The 24,422-nt window shown below is 39.9% G+C and overlaps 1 protein-coding gene across 1 annotated transcript in view; it reads left to right on the top strand.

Annotated features, from left to right (window-relative positions):
- The window catches only part of LOC128946022 (guanine nucleotide-binding protein G(q) subunit alpha), a 216,631-nt gene extending 194,187 nt beyond the window's left edge, over window positions 1–22,444 (top strand). Inside the window, exons 6-7 of the mRNA XM_054289965.1 lie at window positions 15,418–15,571; window positions 22,254–22,444. Coding sequence (XP_054145940.1) covers window positions 15,418–15,571; window positions 22,254–22,444 — 345 coding nt within the window. The remainder of the gene's footprint in view (window positions 1–15,417; window positions 15,572–22,253) is intronic.
- The last annotated feature ends 1,978 nt before the right edge of the window (window positions 22,445–24,422 follow it).

Here is a 24,422-nt window from a genome sequence, read left to right as displayed (position 1 = left end):
AAGAAAGACTAGTTCTGAGAGCTTTTAAATTTATACTTTTCCCATAAAAGAAAGAAATCTCATTACAGTCTTTATATCATCAGACATCTCCTTAAAAAGTACAGATGTTACAAAGAAAAAAAAATCAGTTGCTTATACAGTGAATATATCTTCTCATTTATTTTTGTATTTTTTTTTAACTTGGAAGGTATCAGAATGCTTTTATTTTGTTTTGTAAGGCATATATTTGATGTTGTGGTCCAAACAGTAATGGAGTCTGGTAATACATCATAAAACAAAGCTTTATTGAGAAAGAAAGATGAACAAAAATTCCCCCATATAGCAACTCACCCAATCACCAATAGTGAGTACAGGATCATAAGCAATGCCATGGCTCTGGTGGACTGCCAGGGACATTTGATGTCAGGGTCATCTGGCAGAAACAGCCAATCATGCAAATGCATTTTGAATGTGGAAAAGAGTTTTGACAGTGTAGGTCGGGGGCAGAGTGTTGGCAGACTTTCTAAGATAACAGTATTGGTTAAGGGACGGGGTGTCAGAAGTCAAGATGTCACTTCCACCCTGTGATTCTCTCAAATCATCATTTGACATGGAGTTATAGGCAAGGGTTTTATTTTGATGGGTTGTTAGTTATATAATAATCTAGGTGAGGTTGGTGTTCCAACACCTACAGGGTATGTTATACAGTCAGAGGTTGAAAGGTGGTGTATCACAAGACAGGTACTGTAGAATCACCTCTATCAAGTATCAGTTGTGCAGGCATCTGGAGGTGATTACTGTTATGAATGGAGAGGAGAGCTTAAAAAAGTCCTGCCTTTGACTCAGATTTCTGGCAGTAGCTCTGTTGGGGGGAGGCCTGCACCCCAGATCCCTCTTGCTCGTGCGTTCTTAATCATAGCTGAGTCAGTATATTACAAAATGAATAATTTATTTACTAGACACAAATTTAACAGATATTAGACTTTTACAGATTACTTCCTACACAGGATAAACAAACGAAACACTACTAGTAGATAAACAATAGAGTGCACAAGTGAGTTACCTATTATTACAGCTAGCGAAGAAATAGTATAGATTAGGATTCAATGTATCTTACCATCCAATTTCTGATGGGGCACACATAGGATCCTTTCCTCTGTTTCCAGAAAAGTAACCACAAAGATGCGTCCAAGTTTTGAGAAGTCCTACGCATTTCCAGGGAGTGTGTAGGAGACTTCTACCTCCGTGAAAATTTGTGTAGCTTTTATAGTTGTAAAAGTAGTGCCTTTCAGTCTAGGATTCCTGGCTTATCTCTCTACATCTTGCTCTCAAGGCAAGGGATGTTTATTATCAGCTGGGGATCTCACCTCCCTCAGTAATTCATGTGAGGGGAGAGAATGTCCGGAGCTATGCACCAGCTGATGGACAGAGAAGATAAGCAGATAAGTTTTTTTGTGGTAGAGAGGGGATGTCCTGCCACAATTGCTACTGCATTTTCCCAATTGCTGTGAGAGGCTGTGAAAAAGATTACAACCAGCTTTTGTTTATATCTAGTGGCCCCAACCCCAGTCAGGGAGTGGCTTGACATGACTGGAAAATGTTTTATAACACAGTCCACAACCCCATACACTGATATGAAACAAAACATAAATAATGACAAATTAGATAATTTCAAAAAGCACAGCCAAAATATTTTGACAGATGCCCTGAGATATGGGAACTAAGAGGTAAGCCATGACCAGAATTTGCCAATTCCCCAATGAATATCTTCAGTTGCTACCTGGTGCAAGGGCTTTAGTTGTTCCTGGATTTTCTTAAGGTCAGTCTAAATGCATAGATTTTGGCTGACACAGACACAGCAGGTAGTATTTACTAATGTGCAAATCCCACTTTGTCAAGTACTCTGAAGCTAGTGGTTTTGAACAGTAGTCTGTGGTACTTGAGCAACTTCTTGCTGCAGTGCTTGGATGGCATCAATTGTTACATTTTCTATATTTTCCAGAGTAGCAGAGAGATTGATGATTGCTTTCTCCAGCTCAGAGACCCCTAGACAAGGAAGTTCAGGGAAACTGGTGAAATATGCATGTTCATTCTACTAAAGGGTTAAAACCACACCAGTGTCACAGGGCATCAGGATATTTATGGACATGGGTCCTGAAGAGGTTTACTTCAACATGCATTGCAGGCACGATTAGTCTGGGTGCATAGACCTCCTCTCTCTTCATGGGAGCATTGTCATGGCACAGCTGCTGCACAGCCAGTATAGGCCAGGGGCACCTATTTTGATAAGGTCACAGCAGCAAGTGGTGTCTTTCAGGCAATTGTCAATATTGGCATGGTAGGTTTGCATGGTGTAAGATGAATCCTGTTGCATGGTTTGTTATTGTTCATGGGACAGATGATAGCCCATAAAGTTTTGGAGGGCATAGAATTCTGATCCATGATTTACCAAAGTGGCAGTCAGTAGTCAGTTTTTGAGAGACTAGCCTAAATAGAGTAATATCTAACAAAGATTTTTCATGCACAGCCCCACAATTCCACCAATACCTGCATTCCTACTGCAGGAAAACCTTGGTTCACAGATGCAGTATGCTATGTACAAATCCAACAATCAGTTCCCTTCCTGACATTCACCGTCAGCTGAGAGAATTAGCAAGTTAGGATACCAACTGGCAAGGTTCTGGTGTACCTCTTGGGGAAGAGTAGCTTGAAAGATGCTCTGCAAAAAAGGACCTGGGGGTGTTGGTCAACAGTTGGCTGAATATGGGCCAGAAGTGTACCCAGGTGGACAGGAAGGCCAATGTCATCCTGGCTTGTGTCAGTGTCATGGTTTAACTCCAGCCAGCAACCAAGCCCCATGCAGTCACTCTCTCACTCCCCCACCAGTGGCATCTGGGAGAGAATCAGAAGGGTAAAAGCCAGAAAACTCATGGGTTGAGATAAAGACAGTTTAATAGAGAAAGCAAAAGCCATGCACCCAAGTAAAGCAAAACAAGGAATTAACTGCTTCCCGTGGGCTGGCAGATGTTCAGCCATCTCCAGGAGAGCAGGGCCCCATCACACATAATGGTTACTTGGGAAGACAAATGCCATCACTCCAAATATCCCCCCCTTTCTCCTTCTTCCTCCCACTTTATATACTGAGAATGATGTCATATGGTCTGGAATATCCATTTAGTCAATTTGGGCCACCTGTCCCGGCTGTGTCTCCTCCCAACCTACCATGCACCCCCAACTTCCTTGCCAGCATGGCAATACAAAAGCAGAAAAGGCCTTGGCTCTGTGTGTGCCCTGCTCAGAAACAGCAAAAACATCTCTATATTATCAACCCTGTGTTCAGCACAAATCCAAAACACAGCCCCATACCAGCCACTGGGAAGAAAATTACCTCTAGCCCAGCCAAAACCGTCACAACCAGAAATAGCGAGGCCAGCAGGACTAGGGCAGTGATCATTCTCCTGTACTTGGCACTGGTGAGGCTGCACCTTGAGTACTGCATGCAGTTTTGAGCCCCTCACAACAAGAAAGACACCGAGGTGCTGGAGCGTGTCCAGAAAAGGGCAATGAAGCTAGTGAAGGGTCTGGAACCCAAGTCTTATGAGGAGCTGCTGAGGGAGCTGAGGATGTTTAGTTTGGACAAAAGGAGGCTCAGATGAGAACTTATTGCTCTCTACAGCTACCTGGAATGAGGTCGTAGGGAGGTGGATATCAGTCTGTTGTCCCATGTAAGAAGCAATAGAACAAGAGGAAATGGCCTGAAGTTGCACCAGGGGAGGTTTAGATTTGACATTAGGAAAAAAATTATACATCAAAGGGGTTGTCAAGCATTGGAACATCGTACCAAGAAAAGTGGTTGAGTCAGCATCCCTGGCAGTATTTAAAAGATGTATAGGCATGGTGCTTAAGGACATGGTTTAGTGGTGGACTTGACAGTGCTGGGTTAATGGTTGGACTTGATGATCTTTGAGGTATTTTCCAATCTAAATGATTCTATGATTCTATGACTATCCTTAAGAACAGTATCTACAGCATATTCAAAAGAGGGGCATGCTTGGAATAACCAACAAGAGTACAAGTAAAACAACTACAGTAAACAGCAATATAGCAGGAAGATTTTTCCAGATTGTTGTGGTTGAGATGAAGACAGTTTAATAGGTGAAGCAAAAGCTGTGCACACCAGCAAAGTAAAATAAGAAATTCATTCACTACTTCCCATTGATGGGCATATGCTTAGCCATTTCCAGAAAAGCAGGGTTCCATCATGTGTTAACACTTACTTGGGAAGACAAATGTCATAACACTGAATGTTCCCCATCCCTCTCCCCTCATCCTTCCCACATATTCTTGTCCACCTCAGCCTACTTACTGGCAGGGCAGTGTGAGAAGCAGAATAGGCCATGATGCTGAAAAAGCACTGTTCAGAAATAACTGTTGTCAGCACTGTTTTGGTCACAAATCCAAAACAGCACCATATGAGCTGCTATGAAGAAAATTAACTCTATCCCAGACAGAACCAGTACACATATCAGTCTGTACATCCAGGATGGTCCAGTAATTGGGCTGAGTGAATGGCTCCTGTCTCATTATGGATCTTATCACTTCCAGAAATGCAAAATCATTTTTATGACAGACCAAAGGGGCAGTATGTGGATCCAATGACTGCCAACCTGTCAGCCTCAGTTCCATGCCCAGGAAAATGATAGAACAGAACCTCTGAGAAGCTATGCTAAGGCACGTGGAAGACAGGGAAGTGATTCAAGACAGCCAGCACGGCTTCACGAAGGGCAAGTCCTGTCTGACCAACTCAGAAGCCTTGAGCCAGCTCCAGCTGCACATTTCTGTACATTAACTATTCTCAGATTTTTGTCTTTAGCCTTTTCACTCTCTACAGCTATCTGAAAGGTGGTTGTAGTCAGATGGGTGTTGGTCTCTTTTTCCAGGCAACAACTGACAGAATGAGAGGACAGAGTCTTAAGCTGCACCAAGGGAAATTTAGGCTGGATGTTAGGAAAAAGTTTTTTATGGAAAGAGTGATAAAGTACTGGAATCATCTGCCAGGGGAGGTGGTGAAGTCACCATCCCTGGGAGTGTTTAAAAAAAGATTGGATGTGGCATTCAGTGCCATGGTTTAGTTCAGGTGGTATTAGGGCATGGGCGGATCTTGATGATCTTCAAGGTCTCTTCCAATCTAGTGATTCTGTGATTTTCCATTGCTGCTGAAATAGGCTTTTGCTGAAAGCAATTTTGTGAGGTAGAGCTGACTCATAAAATCAGAGCTAGAAATTGAACGAGGTATTAAATATTGCCTGCTCCCCACTGCTCCTGTCCTCTCTGCAGAGCCATACTGTCTTGCTTGGTTTTGGCAAGGCTTCCTTCACATTGCATCTAAGGTCAGATCCCCAATAGAGGCCTTTCCCTATATTCCTTGTTATCCCATCTGTATTTCTAGAACTAGTTCATATTTCTTCAGCTGTACAAACAGGTAGTTAATGTGTTTGTAGGAAACAGTTTTCCCTTGGAGATTAGTTTAGCACTGGAAAAGGGAACCCAGGGAGGTGGTGAAATCTCCATTCTTGGAGGACTTACCTAGACAAAGCAATGACTGACTTGGCCTTGTGTTGCTAATAACTATACTTGAGTGAAAGGCTGGACTAGATGGACTTCAGAGGTTAATTTCAGCTCACACTTCTGATATAATATTCTACTGTTATTTCAGTGGTATTTCAGTGGGATATGTGTGAGTACTTACAGATGTTTACATTTCAATAGATTAATTATTTGACCATTGGTTGTTCAGTGGTAACTAATGGTCTCAGCAATGCATCAGTATACTTGCTACAGTCACGCTCTTTATGTTCTCTTAGGTTATAAAAGTAACTGCTCTCATCTAACTGTGGTGTTTTACCATTGATAAACCTAACCCTTACTCTGAAGCTACCCATGTAGTCAAACTCTACATTGGGTAGGACCAGTGGTATTGTTTGATAACTCTGATTCTGGAAATAAACTGTAAATTCCTGCTCCTAATGTTATAATGAGTAATTTATGGTGAAATGAAGGGAAAATTCTCCAAATGTAAGTGCCCCAGTATCTTAGTGCAAAGAATGTAGGAGGTTCCCTCTTGGGAAGAGCTATTCAGCAACAGATGTGCATATGATGAAATTTTCCTACTCAATTCCTAAGAGACCACCTTACAATACAATTTCCCTCTTATGTCTAATGATAAGCAAAGGATCAGTTTTGCAGAAATACATACATATTTACAGTTAAATTTAGACTTAAGTACTTTGCTGAATCACAGAATGCTTGAAGTGGGAAGGGGCATCTTGAGATGATCTAGTCCAACCTGCCGGTTTAAGCAAGGTCAGCTAAAGCAGGTTGCCCAAGAATAATAATAAGACATTCATAACAGTAAGAAATTAATTCTCCTAATATTTATCTGGTAGGCTTAAATTGAATATTTATCAGCTACCACAAAATAAATTTACTGCACTTGTTTCTCATTGTAAATATGAGTGACAAGTTTAACAGTTTATAAAGTCATACAAATTGTAATATTTTCATTAAAAGTCCACTACTTTCTATTAGTATTCTATCAGTATTTAAGCTATAACATTTCATCTCTTTGCTTTTTTATTATGCCTCCACTTTCTTTTAAACTTTCTGATTCTATCAAACTACAAAAAGCAAGAGGTTTTATTCATGTGAGCCTTTCAATAGAAACAAGAGGCTAATAGTTTTTCACAATAAAACATTTTAAATTCAAGTTTACAGTGATGGCTTTTGGGACAGTTTTTTAAAAGTGCTTAGAGTTTAATATGTGTTTAACAAAATCCTGTCTACCTTCCTTATAACAACAAGGAAAGGGAAAAAGCCTGATAAATATTTTTATATACTTCTGAAGGAGGGGCTCAGTTTTGGAAAGACCACCCACCTGAAGGTGGCAATTGCAGGGACAGAATGGAAGATCTAAATCCTATGGGATTGTCCTGGTTTAGGGCAAATTTTGGGGAGGAAACTTCCGAATGGGGTCTCTCTAGAAAGCAAAACTCAAGCGGCCCCTCTCTCTACTGGTTTGGGAAAAGATTTCCTTGGAGAAAAGTGAAAAAAACTGTTTCTTTAACAAGCAAAGTATTCACAAGCATAAAAATGAATAATACTAAACATAAAACTTCTTGCTGTTTTGAAGAGATAGAAAATTCAGAAAGTCCTTGTTGTGGAATGTAGCTCAGCTCTTTTAGTCTCTCATCAGTCTCTCTGTGCTGGAAAGTGCCACGGCCCAGGCCCGGTGGGCCACAGATGCGAGCTCCTGGTGCTCTTTTGGGTTTTTAGTCTACAGCACGTTCAAACAATTTCAAGAAAAAGGAAAAACTACAGTCCAGGGAACTTCTCTGCCTCAGTTAGCAAAAAAAAAAAATAGCTATAAAGCAAAGGAGATCCCTCTCCCGCTCTCTGTCTGTGCTGCAGACAACACAGTCTGTGAGAAGAATGTGGGGGAGCAAGTGCAGTTTCTGATAACAAATTCTGCACTTCTTTTCTCCCCCCTGGCTCTTTGAACTAGTCTTAAAGGTGCAGAACTTCCTATCTAGCATAAACAGAATAGATGATTGGGGATCCAAGCATCATAAAGTCACCCTAGGACATTTCACTTCTTATCCTTATATCGTCAGCTTACTACTAAAACTAATATATATATATATATATATATATATACAGTATACAGCTATATACAGACAATGGTAGTGATATTCATCAAACAGTAATATTTACACATGGTTCTTACTCCACAATTAGATCTTCCTGAGGTACACACTGTGTTGTTCTGTCTGCATTATCTACTATGTGCAACCTGGTCCCTGAGCAAAGACAACCCCACAGTCTCCATTCTCGGCCTGTTGTCTCTGCCTGGTTAGGCTTAGGATGGCCTTGAGGCAGCCCGCGCTCCAAAGGACGAAAGCAGTCTTCATATTTTTCGGTCTTCAATATTGTTTATTAATTCTTATCTACAAAGTTGTCTCCCGGCCTGACAGAGGTCCGCACAGCAAGACAGCCATGGGCACACTGACCTCCCTCCGGGCGGTTGTCTATTTTTATACCAAAAACTACGTATATTTACCTTTACCTTCCAATACCTTTTGCCCTTATTGACAAGTGCAGATTTAGTGTGAACCAATCCCAAAGTGCCACCATCACCATCAAAGATGGATGACAAGAAGGAGAAGAAGAAGGACAGGATACGCCCTAATTCCTCCATCTTGTCTCCTAAAACCCCCCTGTACCAAGATTCCAAAACCTATGTTTTCATCCTGTAATTAATCAATCCCTTCACCACTTATCCCCAAGTGATCATCTCGTCCTCACACAGGTGTCACATCCCGTGCAGGGTCAAAGCCTAACCACCAAGCACTTCTGGCAACGTTCCAGGATTTCCGAGCCCCCCAAGGGTTATCTCAGCAACTCTGGACATCAGGAGTGATGTGCTGAGTTCCCACACCACAGATCAGTTTGTCTGTACTTGAAGCAGAACTGATTTAAACTGTTTTCCCTGATAAACTTCTGACATATCACTGGGACCTTGTCTCTGTCTACTGTATATAGGGGCTCAGATTGGGCAGGGCTTGCTTAGTTGGTGGAACTTTGGGTGTTATCTAACCAGGTGGCCTTTGATAGATGCTGCTCCTAATTTTTGAATGATCCTCCACCCAATGCTTTCAAGGTGGTTTTTAACAGTCCATTGTACTTCTCTACTTTGCTTGCAGCTGGTGCATGGTAGGGGATATGGTATACTCACTCAATGCCATGTTCCCTAGCCCAGGTGTTGATAAGGCTGTTCTTGAAATGAGTCTTGTTGTCTAACTCAATCCTCTCAGGCGTACCATGCCTCCAAAGGACTTGCTTTTCAGACCTAAGATAGTGTCATGGGCCGTAGCGTGAGGCATAGGGTAGGTTTCTAACTATCTAGTGGTGGCTTCTATTATTGTGAGCACATGGCGTGTTTAGGGCAGTGTGATGTAGTCAATCTGCTAGGCCTTTCTATACTTATATTTGGACTACTGACTATTATACCATAGGGGTTTCAACTGCTTGGCTCGCTTGATCACAGCATATGTCTCACAGTCATGGATAACTTGAGAAATACTGTCTATGGTTAAATCTACTTTTCGGTCTTGTGATTACTTATAGGTGGCATCTCTACCCTGATGGCCTGAGGCATCATGACCCTATCGAGCTAGGAACAACTCTTTCTTGTGTTGCTAATCTATCTTTGATAACTTCTATCTTTGCAGACTGATCTACTTGTTATTTCAGTCCTCTTCATTATCTCTGTTCTTGGGGGCATGGGCATCTACATGGTGGACTTTCACAGATAGTTTTTCTACTCCGGTAGTGATATCTTTCTACTCTTCAGCAGCCTAAATTGGTTTTCTCTTATGCTGCTAATTAGTTTTTTTCTACTTCTCCAGCCATCCCCACAGAGCATTGGCTACTATCTATGAATCCGTGTAGAGGTAGAACTTTGGCCACTTCCTCTTTCAGCAATGTTTAGGGTCAGTTGAATGGCTTGATCTACTTTTTCTTCTAGTAGCTTCTGCGACCTGTCATGTTGGGCTTTATATGGCTGCTTTGTATTTTTGTTTTATCTCTACGATGGGACAAGAACGATCAGTAAAAAGAGCGTATCATGTTTCTTCTGTTGGCAGTTGGTTGTATCGTGGAGCTTTTTCACCACGTTACTTGTTTTTGTTCTTCATCAGTGAGACTAAAGTTGTCATTTTTAGGCTAATTTGCAATTATCTTTAAAATCTCAGGGTGATTCAGTTTTCTATTATGGGCATGTTGTGTGATGAGAGCAATCTACTTGCTCCATGTGGCATTGGTGGCATGGTGGGTAGAGGGAATTTTTGCATTAAGCATCTACCCCAGCACTGGTAGTCAGGGTATGAGGAGGAGTTGTGCTTCAGTGGATATTACTTCTGAGGCGGCTTGGACTCTTTTATAGGCTGCTAAGATTTTTTTTCTGTTGGAGTGTAGCTGGGTCCAGACCTTTTGTAGCTTCAACTCCAGAATCTTAGTGGTCGACCTTGAGTTTTGTTGTAGTGCAAGCTGATCTGTAGTTAGCATTAATCCAGTTATAAATAAGAAATCCAGCTCAGTTCCATGAACTAGCCTCTGGGCTGACTGACAAATGTTCCAACCAATAACAACTCTCCTAAAATGCAAGCATTTGATTGGTTGAGTCTGGGGAGGGAGTGCAGAAACCAGACCAATGTCTGTATAGCACTGGGAGTTTTTGAATTTCCTATAAAAGGTTGTGGGAAACAATAAACCAGGCTGTTTGGCTGATAAAGCATGGGAGGTCTGTTGTGTGTTACGTCTCAAACATACAAACACCAATGCATCAAAGTTTCACCAGGCACCTTCTGCCAAAGGCTCCGGGACAAGCCATTGCTGTTCCCGGCTGCAGAGCAGAGCATGTTCTTCACATCTGGTCCTATCTTGACTGGACCAAGGGCTACGGCATGAGCAATCTGCTTGATCTGGGCAAAGGCTTGTTGCTGTTCAGGGCCCTATCGGAAAGTGTTTTTCTTGTGTGTAACTCGGTAAAGAGGGCTCACAATCTGGCTGTACTCAGGAATATCCATTCTCTAAAATTTTATGGTGCTTAGGAAAGCTTACATTTCCTTCTTACTAGTCGGTGGAGACGTTGCTGTGATCTTGTTACTGACATCAGGTAGGAGTCTGACACTGTCTATCTTACTACTTTACTCCCAGGAACTGGATTTTTCGAGCAGGTCCTTTAACTTTACTCTTCATTATGGTGAAACTGGCTTTTAGGAGAATCTGGATGATTTTCTCTCCTTTCTCAAACACCTCTGCTTCCATGTTCTCCCACAAAATGATATCATCAATATACTGTAGGTGTTCTGGAGCCTCACCCTTTTCTAATGCAGTCTGGATTAGTCCATGGCAGATGGTAGGACTGTGCTTCTCCTCCTGGGGCAGTCAGTTCTAGGTGTACTGCACTCCCCTCCAGGTGAAGGCAAACTAAAGCCTGCACTCTGCTGCCAGAGAAATGGAGAAAAATGCATTGGCAATATCAATAGTGGCATGCCACTTTGCTGTCTTGGACTCCAGCTCATACTGGAGCTCTAACATGCCCAGCACAGCAGCACTCAGTGGTGGAGTCACTTCATTCAATGCACAGTAGTCCACCATCAATCTCCATTTTCCTTCAGATTTGCGCACCGGCCAAATGGGGCTGTTGAAGGGTGAGTGGGTTTTGCTGACCACCCCTTGGCTCTCCAGCTCTCGGATCATCTTATGGATGGGAATCACAGCATCTCGAGTGGTTCTATACTGTCGGCGATGCACTGTGGAAGTGGCAATTGGTATTCGTTGCTTTTCCCCCTTCAGAAGTCTTACTGCAGATGGGTTCTCTGATAGTCCAGGCAAGGTGTTTAATTGCTTAACACCCTCTGTCTCTACAGCAGCTATCCTAAATGCCCACCTGAGTCCTTTTGGGTCTTTAAAACACCCACTTCAGAGGAAGTCTATGCCCAAAATGCATCACTCCTCTGGGCCAATCACAATAGGGTGTTTCTTCTACTGATTTCTAGTCAGGCTAACATCAGCTTCTACTAAAGTAAAATCTTGTGACCCTCTTGTCACGCCAGCAATAGAAGCAGATTCTGCCTCCACATGTCTCGATGGGATTAATGTGCACTGCACACCAGTGTTGAGCAAGGCCTCATATTTTTGTGGTTCAGATGTTCCAGGCTAATGAATCTACACATTTAAAAAAACATGCTTTTCCCTAGCCTCTACCTGGCTCGAGGCAGGACCCCTCTAAACCTGACTATCCTTCTTTCTCTGGACATATGTCTTGGAGGTTCCTTTAAGGAGATTGGACATGTCATCATCATATCTGGCAGTCTGGCTATGGGCTACTGGAGCTGCTTCTTTTTTGGTGGAACTTCCTCTCTCAGTCTGGTTGTCTTTTAATTCAAACACCCATTGTGCCAGAGCAGTAGTATATTTTCTATCCCATCTCCTCATATTTTTTCTACAATCACGCAGGAAGAACTACAGCTCAGCTCATGGGGTGTACCTTCTCTCCCTATCTGGTGGATGTCCACATTTGGTACTAGAACTTCTGATCTGTACTGCCGAGATTTGGAGAAAGCCCTCTTTAATCTCTTCTCTGAGTTTCTTGTGATTCTCTTTCATCTTATCTTCTAACTAACTAATTATAGATTCATCAGGTCATTGAGTGTAATCTTTTCTTAGGCCAAGAAGTTCCTTCAGGGAAAAGGACCTAATAGCGGCTTCTGATTTTGTGTCAGTTGCTTTGACTTTTGATTTTGTATCAGGAAGTGGCTTTGACAGTCTTTCCCCCGGATCATCATCGTCTACTGGCCAATTGGTTTTGGTTGTGTGCTTTTTTCCTGCCACGACTGCCAGTGGCTTAGGTTCACTGTCTGGTTTAGCTGCTGGCTTAGGCTCACTGTCTGGTTTAGCTACAACCTAAGTGACTGGGGTGTTGGCTGCAGCCTGAGTGACTGGGATAGCTACTGATATATCTCCCTGCCCCTCCTGCCTCCATCTGCTGCCCTACAGTATCTAGCAGCATGCGATAAGCATGTGCCAGGGCTCAGCTTATTGCAATGATCTTTTTCTCCTTAGAGTCATCATGGCAGTTCTCTTCCAGGTATTTCCCCACCTCATCTGGGTTCTGAATTTGTTCACGTGAAAATTCCCAGCCTGGAGCATCAGAAAATTCCTTTGGAGATCAGAAAATTCCTTCAGGATTCCACCCATTCTCTCCGATTCTCCACACTACTCAGGATTTTTTACTCTTGGGTCTACTCCTGGGTCAGGAGTCTCATCAGCCCCTCTGGAAATCTCAGCCCTCACTCTAGACAAGCTTCAAACTATGTAGAGGAAGTCTACTAGATTAAATACCAGGAAGGTGGTCTCTTTAACATTCAGGGGGAACTGAACATTCTCCAAAAGTGACGTAACAGATTCAAAGGAGAAGAAGGAAAGGAAAGGTTGAAAAGCCTCATCTTCTGCTCCTCCTCTAACAAACTGGGTGCAATTACTAATAAATCCCTAAAACATGCTAGTGGAACTGGGATGCAGGGTAGGATGAAGAAACCATAAACTATATATATCTGGAACAAACTATAGCACTTTTGTAAATTTCCTATAAATCATTATCACCATGCCCAGCAAAATAGCTATTCTAATCCATGCCCCTCTACTGTAAAAACTCCGTGTTAGGGACAATACTGGAGCTATCTCTGGATTAGAAAATAAGCCTAGGGACCAGAAAGGTATTAAAACCTCAAAAAAGCCTGGCGACCAGAAACACATGAAGTCTTACACCCACAGACACTATGAATTCAAGCAACATGGCTATTGACTGCTTTATCTCAATACAGAGTAAATACAACTAAAATGCAATTAGTACAGTTTTTTACAAGAAAGACATTGAGGTGCTGTTGCACATCCAAAGAAGAGTAAGGAAGCTGATGAAACATCTGGAACATAAGTCCTATGAGGAGTAGCTGAGCATAATGAGTGTTTTTGGTGTGGAGAATAGAAGGCTCAGGGGAGACCTTATTGCTCTCTACAAGTGTTTGAAAGGAGATTTTAACAGTGTCAGTCTCTTGTCCGATGTAGCAATTGACAGAACAAGCAGAAATGGCCACAAGTTGCACCAGGGGAGGTTCAGGTTGGATATTAGGAAATAATTTTTCACTGAAAGGATTATAAAGAATTTGAACAGGTTACCCAGGGAAGTGGTTGAGTCACCATCCCTTGAGGGTATTTAAAAGATGTGCAGATGTGGCACTTAGGGACATGGTTTAGTGGTAGACTTGGTAGTGTTAGGTTAATGGTTGGACGTGATAATCTTTTAGGCCTTTTCCAACTTAAACAATTCTATGATTCTATGTCTCAGCAACATCAGAATCTGCAAGATTCACTTTGATTTTGTTCTCTAGAAGCCTGTGTGAGGACTTAAAGAGTGCAATTACATGTCTTAAAACACTATTCCCATAAGATAAGCCACTACAACAGGAACTTGAGATAAGCACGGATGGCAAAAAGGAAGGCACTAATTCCAGGCTTAAACAGAGGTGAAGGTTTGGAATTAGCACACCGGACAAAACTCCACTGTGCAGACTGTGGGAAAGGAAACCACTACTTATACCCATGCCAGTCCAAGTTGTGGGAACATCTGCGACCACCCCTTGGATACCTGGAGCTTGGACTGTATACAGGTGGTACCTCCAGTAGAATGACTCTGGGATCCCCACCACCGAAGACCAGGGTGAAGAATGCTGCAGGAATCCACATGGTGGTGGTATCTTTTGCTTAATTTCTTTCTCACTCTCTCTCCCCCCCTGCTCTCTTTCTATTTCTTTCTCTCTACCTCACATTTACTGTTAAATAAAATCTGTACTATTGACTTTGGCATATGGTCTTGTTTGCACATTAATTTGAGCAGAGGCATCTCTCATTAATCAGATCATAACAGCCTGTTTGATGGTGAAACTGTTGTTTTCAGGAGGCATCTCCTAAAAAAAGCTTCTGCAGTAGCTAATCAGGTCTGCCTTAGAATTTTCAAATAATAAAGAAGTAGAGTTAATTCCTGGTTCTGAACTCTGTTCTGACTCTGTATTAACTACATCATGTCAGCCTAACAGTTCTTCAGAATTGTATTGAACCACACAGAATTTTACAGTGTCAGGAAGCCCTTGCAAACAGAACTGTATGCTCCACTTATTTAAATTTCCACTATCACACAAAATGTTTTGCAGGAGCAATTAAACAAGGCTTAAGTAAAGGCTAACTTGATGTTAGAAACAAATTTACCATTTGTAAGATTTTATGTCATAAGCCTTTGATTTGGGCAAATATTCTCAGGTTATCAATGAGTAAATTCTAAATTTACCCGGAAATATTTTAATGTCAATCTCTTTCAAAAAATTAAGGATTACATGCATTTAAAATTCAGAAAATTCATATAAAATAAATAAGGTTCTTGAAACTTGGTTATTATATCTTGTTGTACATTTATCTCTGCCTTGAACCACATGCATTTCAGTGCCCATGAATTTGTTGACTGATCATAACTGTGCATAATCAGTATTTACAACAGTACCTGTTACAGCTATCGTGTCCATGACCTGTGTTCTAAAGAATAATCATGCTTGAGTCATTGAGTTTGCAAAAGGAAACTGCCTGCATATTTAATATACCACATACCTATGAATTTTAAATGAATCAGTTAAATCTTACATTTTGGTAAGAAAGTGGAAAACATGAAATTGATATGTTTATCAACCAAAATGGAATTGCATTGATTGATTAAAAAAAAAGTTATTTTCACAAATGCATAAATGTATCTCTTTTATTTTTAAATTCCAGAATCGAATGGAAGAGAGCAAAGCACTCTTTAGGACAATTATCACATATCCATGGTTCCAGAATTCTTCGGTCATTCTGTTCTTAAATAAAAAAGATCTTTTAGAGGAGAAAATTATGTACTCCCATTTAGTTGATTATTTCCCAGAGTATGATGGTAAGTATATTGCCACCAGAGCTCATACTCCATTTAAATTGCAGTAGTGACCAAATGTAATAACTTTGCCAATATTTTGCTTGGAGGTTCTTAGGACAAAGACAATCATCCATTCTTCATTAAATCAATTTTCTTCTTTATAAATTGTACTAAGTACACCAAATGGTTAGTTTATAGTTGAATGACTTACTGGTCATGTTTTTTTAAAAATTATATGAGAAGGAAAATATTATTAAGAATAACAGTTTTTAATGCTTCAAATTTGTAAAGTCACTGAAGTCTTGTGGAATTTTCTAGATTGCTAGGAATTCATCTTATACCTCCATTAATAGTGGACAAAACGGCAGTACCTTTCATGCCAAATTATTGATTCTAGATGAGTAACATTATATTTGCAATGGACCTTATTCTGTCCTTGTTCATAAGTTGGGGTGAGGATTTGAACTGAAATATAAAGCTAAAATTATATAAAAATACATTTTTCATTCTACTCAACATCTCACATACTATTTTATAATTGGGTTTGTGTTTTGTTGCTTTTTTGTTTAAGGTTGGAAATCTGTATACAAGTCATAAATTCTCTGTGGCTCTCAGATAAACCAATATCACTTCTCCCACCCTTTTATTGTACCATTTCTTCTTTGTTTCCATTATTTTAATTTTATGTTTCTTATGTGAAATTTAATGTGCTTGTCCCTGAAAACATTATGTGGAACAAACAGCTGTTTCCAAAGAAGTTGTACTTTGAGAAAGTTCTCCTGAGGTGAAAACCTACATATTCAAAAGTAACTGAGTAGAGGCTTTGGCAACCGAGAAAAAAATCATATTCAAATAATAACATCTCTTTTGTCACACCAGAGAGTGAAAAGCAGATTCAAAAGCAACAAAAGAAATTATATCTCTCATTTTCAAAACAAGACAGTGATAAAAGGAAAAAGTTTCATGTTTATCCTCTTTGAGAGGAAAGAATGTGTTCACAATGAACAGCCTGCAGGATCAGGCCATACTTAATTATGAATCAGTGTAAGTTTAGTTTGATAGTACTAAACAGAAGATAACTGACAGTTAAATAGAATATATTCTTGTATTTTCATGTTAGAAGTGTGACAGGTGCCTTAGATGACATCCTGCAGGTGAGAAGGCTATACGGGCCCTTTTGTTATGATCACTCAAGTAGAGGTAAACCTGTGTTAAATTCTTGTCCAGAGAAACCAGACAAAAATTCATACATAAGAGTTGACATTGGAAGGGAGCTCTGAAGATCATCGAGTCCAACCTTTCTGCTCAAACAAGGTCATCCAGTGACTGCTTCACAGGTATATGTCCAGATGCCTTTTGAATATCTCCAAGGAGGGAGACTCTACAATGTTTTTGGGCAACCTGTCCCAATGCTCAGTCACTCTCACAGTAAAAAAGGAGTTTCTGATGTTAAAATGGAAACTCCTGTCTTTCTTGTTCTGTAACTGGGCACCATCCACAAGAGCATGGCTTCATCTTCTTTGCATGCTTCCTTCAGGTATTTGTACACATTAATAAGATCTCTATCTGAGCCTTCTTTTCTCTAGGTTAAACAGTCCCAGGTTTCTCAGCCTTTCATCCAGTCCTTTAATCATCTTTGTGGCCTTTGGCTAGACTCTCTCCAGTATGTCCTTGTCTTCTTATACTGAGGAGCCAAGAACTGGACACAGAACTCCAGGTGTGGTCTCATCAGTGCTGATTAGAGGGGAAGGATCACATCCCTCGACCTGATGGCAACATTCCTCCTAATGCAGCCCAGGATACCATTTGCCTTCTTTTTGTCAAGGGCACACTGATGGTTCATGTTCAACCTAGTATCCACCAGGACCCTCAGGTGCCTTTTCTGCCAATCTGCTTTCTAGTTGGGTGGCCCCCAGTATATATTAGTGCCTAGGTTTGTTACTCTTCAGGTGCAGGACTTGACACTTGCCCTTGTTCAATTTCATGAGGTTCCTGTCAGCCCATTTGTCCAGCCTGTTAAGGTCCCTCTGGATGGAGCCACTCCTCCCAGTTTTGTGTCACCAACAAATTTGCTGAGGGTACACTCTGCTTCCTTATTCAGATCATTAAAGATGTAAATAGGATTGCATCCAGTATTGGCTACTGGGGTACTCCACTAGTTACTGTCATCCAACTAGACAATATCCACTGCTCTCCCCTCATCTACTAGGCCAGTCATTTCAACATAGAGGGTTGTCAGATTTTCAATCAGTCAGCTCAGAGAAACCTTCTTCCTCTTCTCCTTTACCATGGGTAAGGGAAACAAAAAAAGGTTATGGACAATTAGGGCCATAGCAAGTAGGCCAGACCTGAAAGTCATTTAAGTGTCTAATTCTGCAGATCTTGCTGAACTTAACCCCTTAGAGAAGGTTATGGTTTAATTTGATTTCTTTTGGTGGAAAGATGGGGTGGATGACTTGTGGTTTACTCCCATCTGGCAACTTAGTATCACACAGTTGCTTACTCACTTCTCCGTGCCTGGGGAGAAGAATCAGAAAAAAGGCAGAATCCATGGTTTGAAATAAAAACAGTTTAATAATTGAAGTAAAATATAGTCATAATACTAATGACAATAATAACAGTAATAATAGTAATGAAAAGGACAGAATAAAAACAGTTGATGTACAATAAAAGCAATTAGTGCACAATATAATTGCTCACCACCCCACTGACTAATGCCCATCCCATCCCTAAGCAATGATTGGCCCCTTCTGGCTAACTTCTTACAGTTTATATACTGGGCATGATGTTTTATGGTGTGGAATATCCCTTTGGCTACTTCAGGTCAGTTGTCTCAGCTGTGGTCCCTCCCAACTTCTTGTGCACTTCCTCACTGGCGGAGCATGAGACACTAAAAAGGCCTTGACTCAGAGTAAGCACTGCTCAGCAGCAACCAAAACATCAGTGTGTTATCAGCATTATTCTCATACTGAATCTAAAACACAGCACTGTACCAGTGTAGTGATTTTACCTTGGCTAGATGCCAGGTGCCCACCAAGCCACTCTATCACTCCCCAGTGGGACAGGGCACAGAAAATAAGATGGAAAGCAACTAGTCGGTTGAGATAAAGCAGTTTACTAAAGCAAAAAAAAAAGAAAAGTGAAAGTTTGAGTGCACACAAGCAATGGGAAAAGTTAATCTTTACTTCCCATCAGTGAGCGATGTTCAGCCACTTCCCAGGAAGCAGGGCTTCAGCATGTGTAGCAGTGGCTCCAGAAGGCAAACATAGTAGAATAATGAATGCCCCCTGTTCCTCCTCTCTCCCTTAGTTTTTATATCTGAGCTGACATTATGTGGTATGAAATATCTCTTTGGTTACTTTGGGTCAGCTGGCTTGGTTGTGTCCCCTCCCATGATCTTGCCCACTCACAGCCCCTTGATGAGGGTAAGGCATGTTAGAGGGACAGTGCTGCTCAGCAGTAGCCAAAACACTGGTGTGTTGTCAACACCCTTCCAGCTACCAATGCAAAGCAAAACACTGTGAGGTCTGCTAAGGCAAAATGAACTCTATCTTAGTCAGACATAATACAACCAGCTACTAAGAAGAAAATTAATTCTATCCCAGCTGAAACCAAGACAGTTGCAAAGTCTTTGGCTTGCACAGGTCACTGTGTCCCTCTCTGCTGTTCCAAGACCCTCTTTGGAGATGTTGAAGATGGACGCATTTGGAGAACTTATCAGAATTAGGTATTTTTCAGTCGGATCACTTTTCCCATGTGGGTAGTACAATGGAGAAAGCAGCATTTGTCCTGGTTCAGGGCAAATTTGGGAGAGAAGCCCCAAAGGGGTTCCTCTAGAAAAGCAGATTCAGTTGGCCCCTCCCCGAACCGGTTTGGTAAAAAAAAAATCTCCTTAGAGAAAAGTGGAAAAAACTGTTTATAAAACAATAAAATCACTTGCTGCTCCAAAAGAGATGACAAACTCAGAAAAGTCCTCTCCCTGGGTTGCAGCTTGGCTTACTCAGTTTCTTATTAGTCCCTCCGGTGCTGGAAATGCTGCAGCCCAGGCTCAGCCTGGTGGGCCACAGGTGCGAACTGCTGGTGCTCTTCTGGGTGTTCAGTCCAGAGCAGATTTAAACGGGTCCAAAGAAAAGGGGAAAAAACCCCCACGGTCCAGGGAACTTCTTTGCCTCAGCTAGCTAAAATAATGAAAACAAAGGAGAGCTCTGTCCTGCTGTTTGTCCACCCAAAGACAACAACAGTCCAGGAGGAGGAATGTGGGCGAGTGAGTGCAGTGTCTGAAAACAAACTGTGCGTTTCTTCTCTCCCCCCTTCACTCTCTGCAACAAGTCTTAAAGGTGCAAAACTTATTATTCAGCATAAACAGAACAAGACGATTGGGGATAAAAGCATCATGTAGTCAACCCAGGACAGGATCAGAAATGGTAACCAGGATGGCAAACTGGACTGATTAAACCAAGCAGTTGTACTGCACAGTATGTCATAACAACATTGGATGAGAGATTGAGATGTGCTCAAGGGTCAGAGTATCACATGAGGATATGCTTTCAGAGATCATACTAAAAGTCCAACTCAAAGACTGGAATGAAGAGCTGGGAGTAAGGAAAAAGACAAAAAGTGACCATGTTTGGAAAGGAAAGAATTCAAAAATATCTATCTGTGGGAGCGCACTCCCCTCCAGAGTCTTCAAAGAAAATAAATGCTGACAATTCCAAGTTAACATAGCCAAGCTAAATTGTAGTGCTTTTTATACAAAACTTGACTATCATATAGAGAAACCCTTTGAAGATTGCTAAAAAGGGAGCTATGGACAAGAAACCTACTGATTTGTATTAGAATTCTTTTCCAAGATTAGTTAGATTGTAACCATTTAGCGTTGTAAATCTAGCATTGGTTCATTCCCTTTTTCTAAATACCTGAGATGGTAAACTTTCTTTTTAATCTCAGTTTTCTGTACTTGAATTCCAGTCTGAAAAAATTGAATTACGTTATGATAACCAGACTTATTATTAGGCAAGCAAAATTTGGACGTGGCCTTTAAATAGTGCCATAGATTTTAAAAGAGAAACAAAACCTGTCTGTGCCTACCCACTGTAAAAGTGTTTAACAAAATTCTAGGAAGTTGATTAAACCAATAAATGTCTTATTTTTAAGAAATCATTGTCTTTGAAAGTGTTGGAGTCTTCTTTACAAATATTTAAACTTCCTAAGAGTAAAAAAAAAATAATAGGGACATTAATTTTGCTGCTGTTTCTATAGAATATGTGATGAAGCTAAAGGCTAGAACCTGTTGTGTTTAGACATTTTAAAAATTTAGAAGTCGTCTTTGCCCTGGTTCAGAGAAATTATTATGTTTACATGTCCTTTACATCTCAGAAAATGTGTAAGTCTGTGTATATGTCTATATATAGACATACATATTATGTCTATATATAGACATACATATTCATGTGCATACAAGATATTGTAGAATCATGTTCTCCTTCCACAAGGCTTTGCAACCAATAGATACCAGAAAGTATTTTATCTTTTGTGATGCCATTGTTACATAATTTGTGCATTTATCCAAATTAGAAATGCTTAAATTTGTATTTAAATATTAAAAATAAGTTTTGTTTTGCAGTCATTGAAAGTTATGTGGGCACATGCTAACTTCCTAAGTAGAGAGTTCATAACCATTGAAGGACAGAACTATATAACAGCTGAGTGCTGGTATTTATACTGTTATATAACAAGACCAGAACTAATGAGGAGATAGGAGGAAGAGGCACAGCAAACATACATGTTCTGTATAAATTCACATTGCAGAAACAGGAGGACAATGGAATAATGGCCTATGAAAATTGCACTGGAACAGTATATGTATATACAGTATAAGAAAAAATAACTTGTGGCTGATGTTCCTACTTCTGTGCTGCTCTTTTGGCTGTGAACATGAACCAATTCTCACTCCTAGAGATTGGAAGTCATTATTTTGCCTTCTGCCTTATGCAATGCAGAATATGCAGTTTGGTTACATAGACTTCATGCTCTGAGAATTATAGACTTTGCTTAAATTTAATAGAATTGTTATATATCATTTAGACATATGATTTGTTAGAACATTAGGTTTTGTGATTGAACAGCTTCAACTAGCAAGCATGTATATCTTGCTATCACTAAATGTGGTGGTTTGAAATTGGAATTGGTGCCCCATGTGAGGAAATTGAACCAAACCAGCTACGGTAAAGTAAATCAAATTCCGTTGGGGACAGTGTCAAACTAGTTTAAGATGCAACTTGATTATGCTACATTTTAAAAGAATGTGCTGTTTAAATATAGTAGACCGAAAATGGGCCAGATCTGTTAATTTTTTTTTTTATGAGTATAAAGCAACTAATTATTCTGTTGTTCATTTTGTGGGGTCATCAAGTTCATCTCTCCATTTTTAATACCTTATTGAAGAAAGAAGAAAGCACAAAAAGAACAGCTCTTCTATTATCACCTTCTGGAATTTCCTTCAATTTTCATTTTTTAATGGTCCCCACTGGGAAAAAAATAGTATATGGTAGTATTTGTTATTAAATTTTTTCCCTTCCTCTCTTATACAAAGATAACAGACTGTGTCTTTCTTCTGTTTTCTGCTCCTGAGGTTCCCCTCCTAAGTAAGCTCAAATACTGAATTGACTTTAAGAGAAACTGACTTTTTCTTCTTAATTATCAGGACCACAGCGGGATGCACAAGCAGCACGAGAGTTCATCTTGAAGATGTTTGTAGACCTGAATCCAGATAGTGACAAAATTATCTACTCCCACTTCACTTGTGCTACAGACACAGAGAATATACGCTTTGTCTTTGCTGCTGTCAAGGACACAATTCTACAATTAAACCTGAAGGAATACAACTTGGTCTAACTGTACCTAAAAGGTCCTCCAAAACCACCTTTGTGTGATTGAAGATGCACAATAGGGACGGGATTACCTGTGAAAACAAGTTGCATAATACTAATTTATTGCTGGCCTGCACTCTGTGAATGTTCAGAGTTTTTTAGTTGATATTATGATTTTATTTAAACTATATGGAGGAAAACCAAAATATGCTGAAGTACAGTCACAGTACATTTTCTTATTTTTTAGGCAAAATCTTGTGACTCAGTTGTTTCTAAATTCTCAGTCATACACTCACAAAGGATAACAGGTTTTTGCTATTGCAGCAAAATCAAGCTGGTTTCCTCTTTCCCTGACCCATTGCCTCCCTCCTTCCTTTCCCGCTATGTTTGAAAAGTACAATGGCCATTTTACCACTTGCATTCCTTGATAACATATTTTCTGTTGAGTGACTTGGCGAAGAAAATTACTATCATCAGAAGTGAATTTATCAGTCATTCAAATTTTACAGAATGTGCTTTCTCTGAAGGATCAGAAGTATTGATAGCATGATATTTTTTCATTCTTAAAATTAGTGTTCTCATTCTGTCTTCACTTCTGAGATTAGAATATTGGGAATTTGCAAAATAGAAATAGTTGTGTATAGATTTAGAATTTAAACATACTTTCACAGCTCAGAAAGATGCATAGAAGACAGCAATAAAATAATTAAAGACATAAACCTCAGATGTTCATAGAATATAATCGAATCTCTTTTTAATTGCCATGTGCCATTATTTTCTCTTTTCTTTAATCACTAATGACAAGTAGAAATGTCATGGACACTACATTTTCCTCAGTGACTACAGCCGGAAACAGGGGTAGGGGTTTATTTTTCAGTTGTGTGCATTTTTTCTTAAGTTAGAGCTTTTTTAAAGTGGTTTTTTTGCTATATAAAATCTTGCCAAATATGGCTTATTATGAGACCAATACTTTTGAAACATAAGATAGTGATTGAAATGCCAAACTAATGGATTGGGAATTGACCTGATTGAGTCAACTGCCAAATGATAAACATAGTTTTAACTCATATGTTCCTGTTTTTATTGTGTTCCATTTTCTAATGCCAAAAACAACAGTGTGAGTGCACTTGCTACTAAGTATACGTGTATAGAAGACAGTTTAATTCTCTCCTTATGTCAGAGATGGCATGAGATTGCATACAGTGTTTTTTTAATAATATCAAGCACCTCATTTATTACTGATAAATGATCACATTCAGAAACCTTTCTTGATAAGGTTGCCTCTTAACCTATTCACAGACATTTTATAGGTTTCATGCAAAATAGTCTCTCTTGATGTTCTTTAGAAAGATTTCTTAATGCAAGTTATTCTTGAAATTTAAACATGAAAAATTTTAATAACAAAAATGTAGCACCCATCAATGAGCAGCTTGAGTTGAAAGGTATTTTTTGACCAGGTGCATGATTGCTAGCAAGCTACAGAGAACTCTGAGGTCAGACATTGCCAAGTAGCAATAGGGTGCACTTAGCACAGAAGCTGCTGCCTCTCAACAGCAAAGGAGAGGTGGGAAAACAATCTCTTATTACTTGAGTAATGAAGTTAACAATAAATACTAATGAGATGTTTTTCATCCTTAATACTCCCTACTCTAAAACAACATTAATAAGAATAGTTGCTAGGTTTTGTTCCCTCATAAAACACCTTATAATTGGAAATTGATTGTAGGTATAGTGCAATTATGAATACTATAATCATTGTACATGTATATATGCCAACATCCATATTGGCTTTATATTCATTAATTTTGGGCAAATTGATTGTGCTGTGTTGATATGTATCTATGTAATTGTATAATATGTCTTATAGCTGATTCACATTTTAAATAATGTTATTTTATTTACTTTTTAAAGAGAAGAATGTACATTTTTTTCAGTTTATTCCTGACTAGGTATTTGTTGGTTTTATTTAAAAAGCTTATAATAGTAAAGAACTGTAGTAGCAT

This window comes from Melozone crissalis, unplaced genomic scaffold (assembly GCF_028551555.1).
Source record: "Melozone crissalis strain CALT ecotype California unplaced genomic scaffold, PUWL_Pcris_2 ptg000069l_1, whole genome shotgun sequence".
Classification (NCBI taxonomy): Eukaryota; Metazoa; Chordata; class Aves; order Passeriformes; family Passerellidae; genus Melozone; species Melozone crissalis.
Note: the sequence above shows the minus strand (reverse complement) of the source record. Positions and strands in the feature narration are given on the sequence as shown.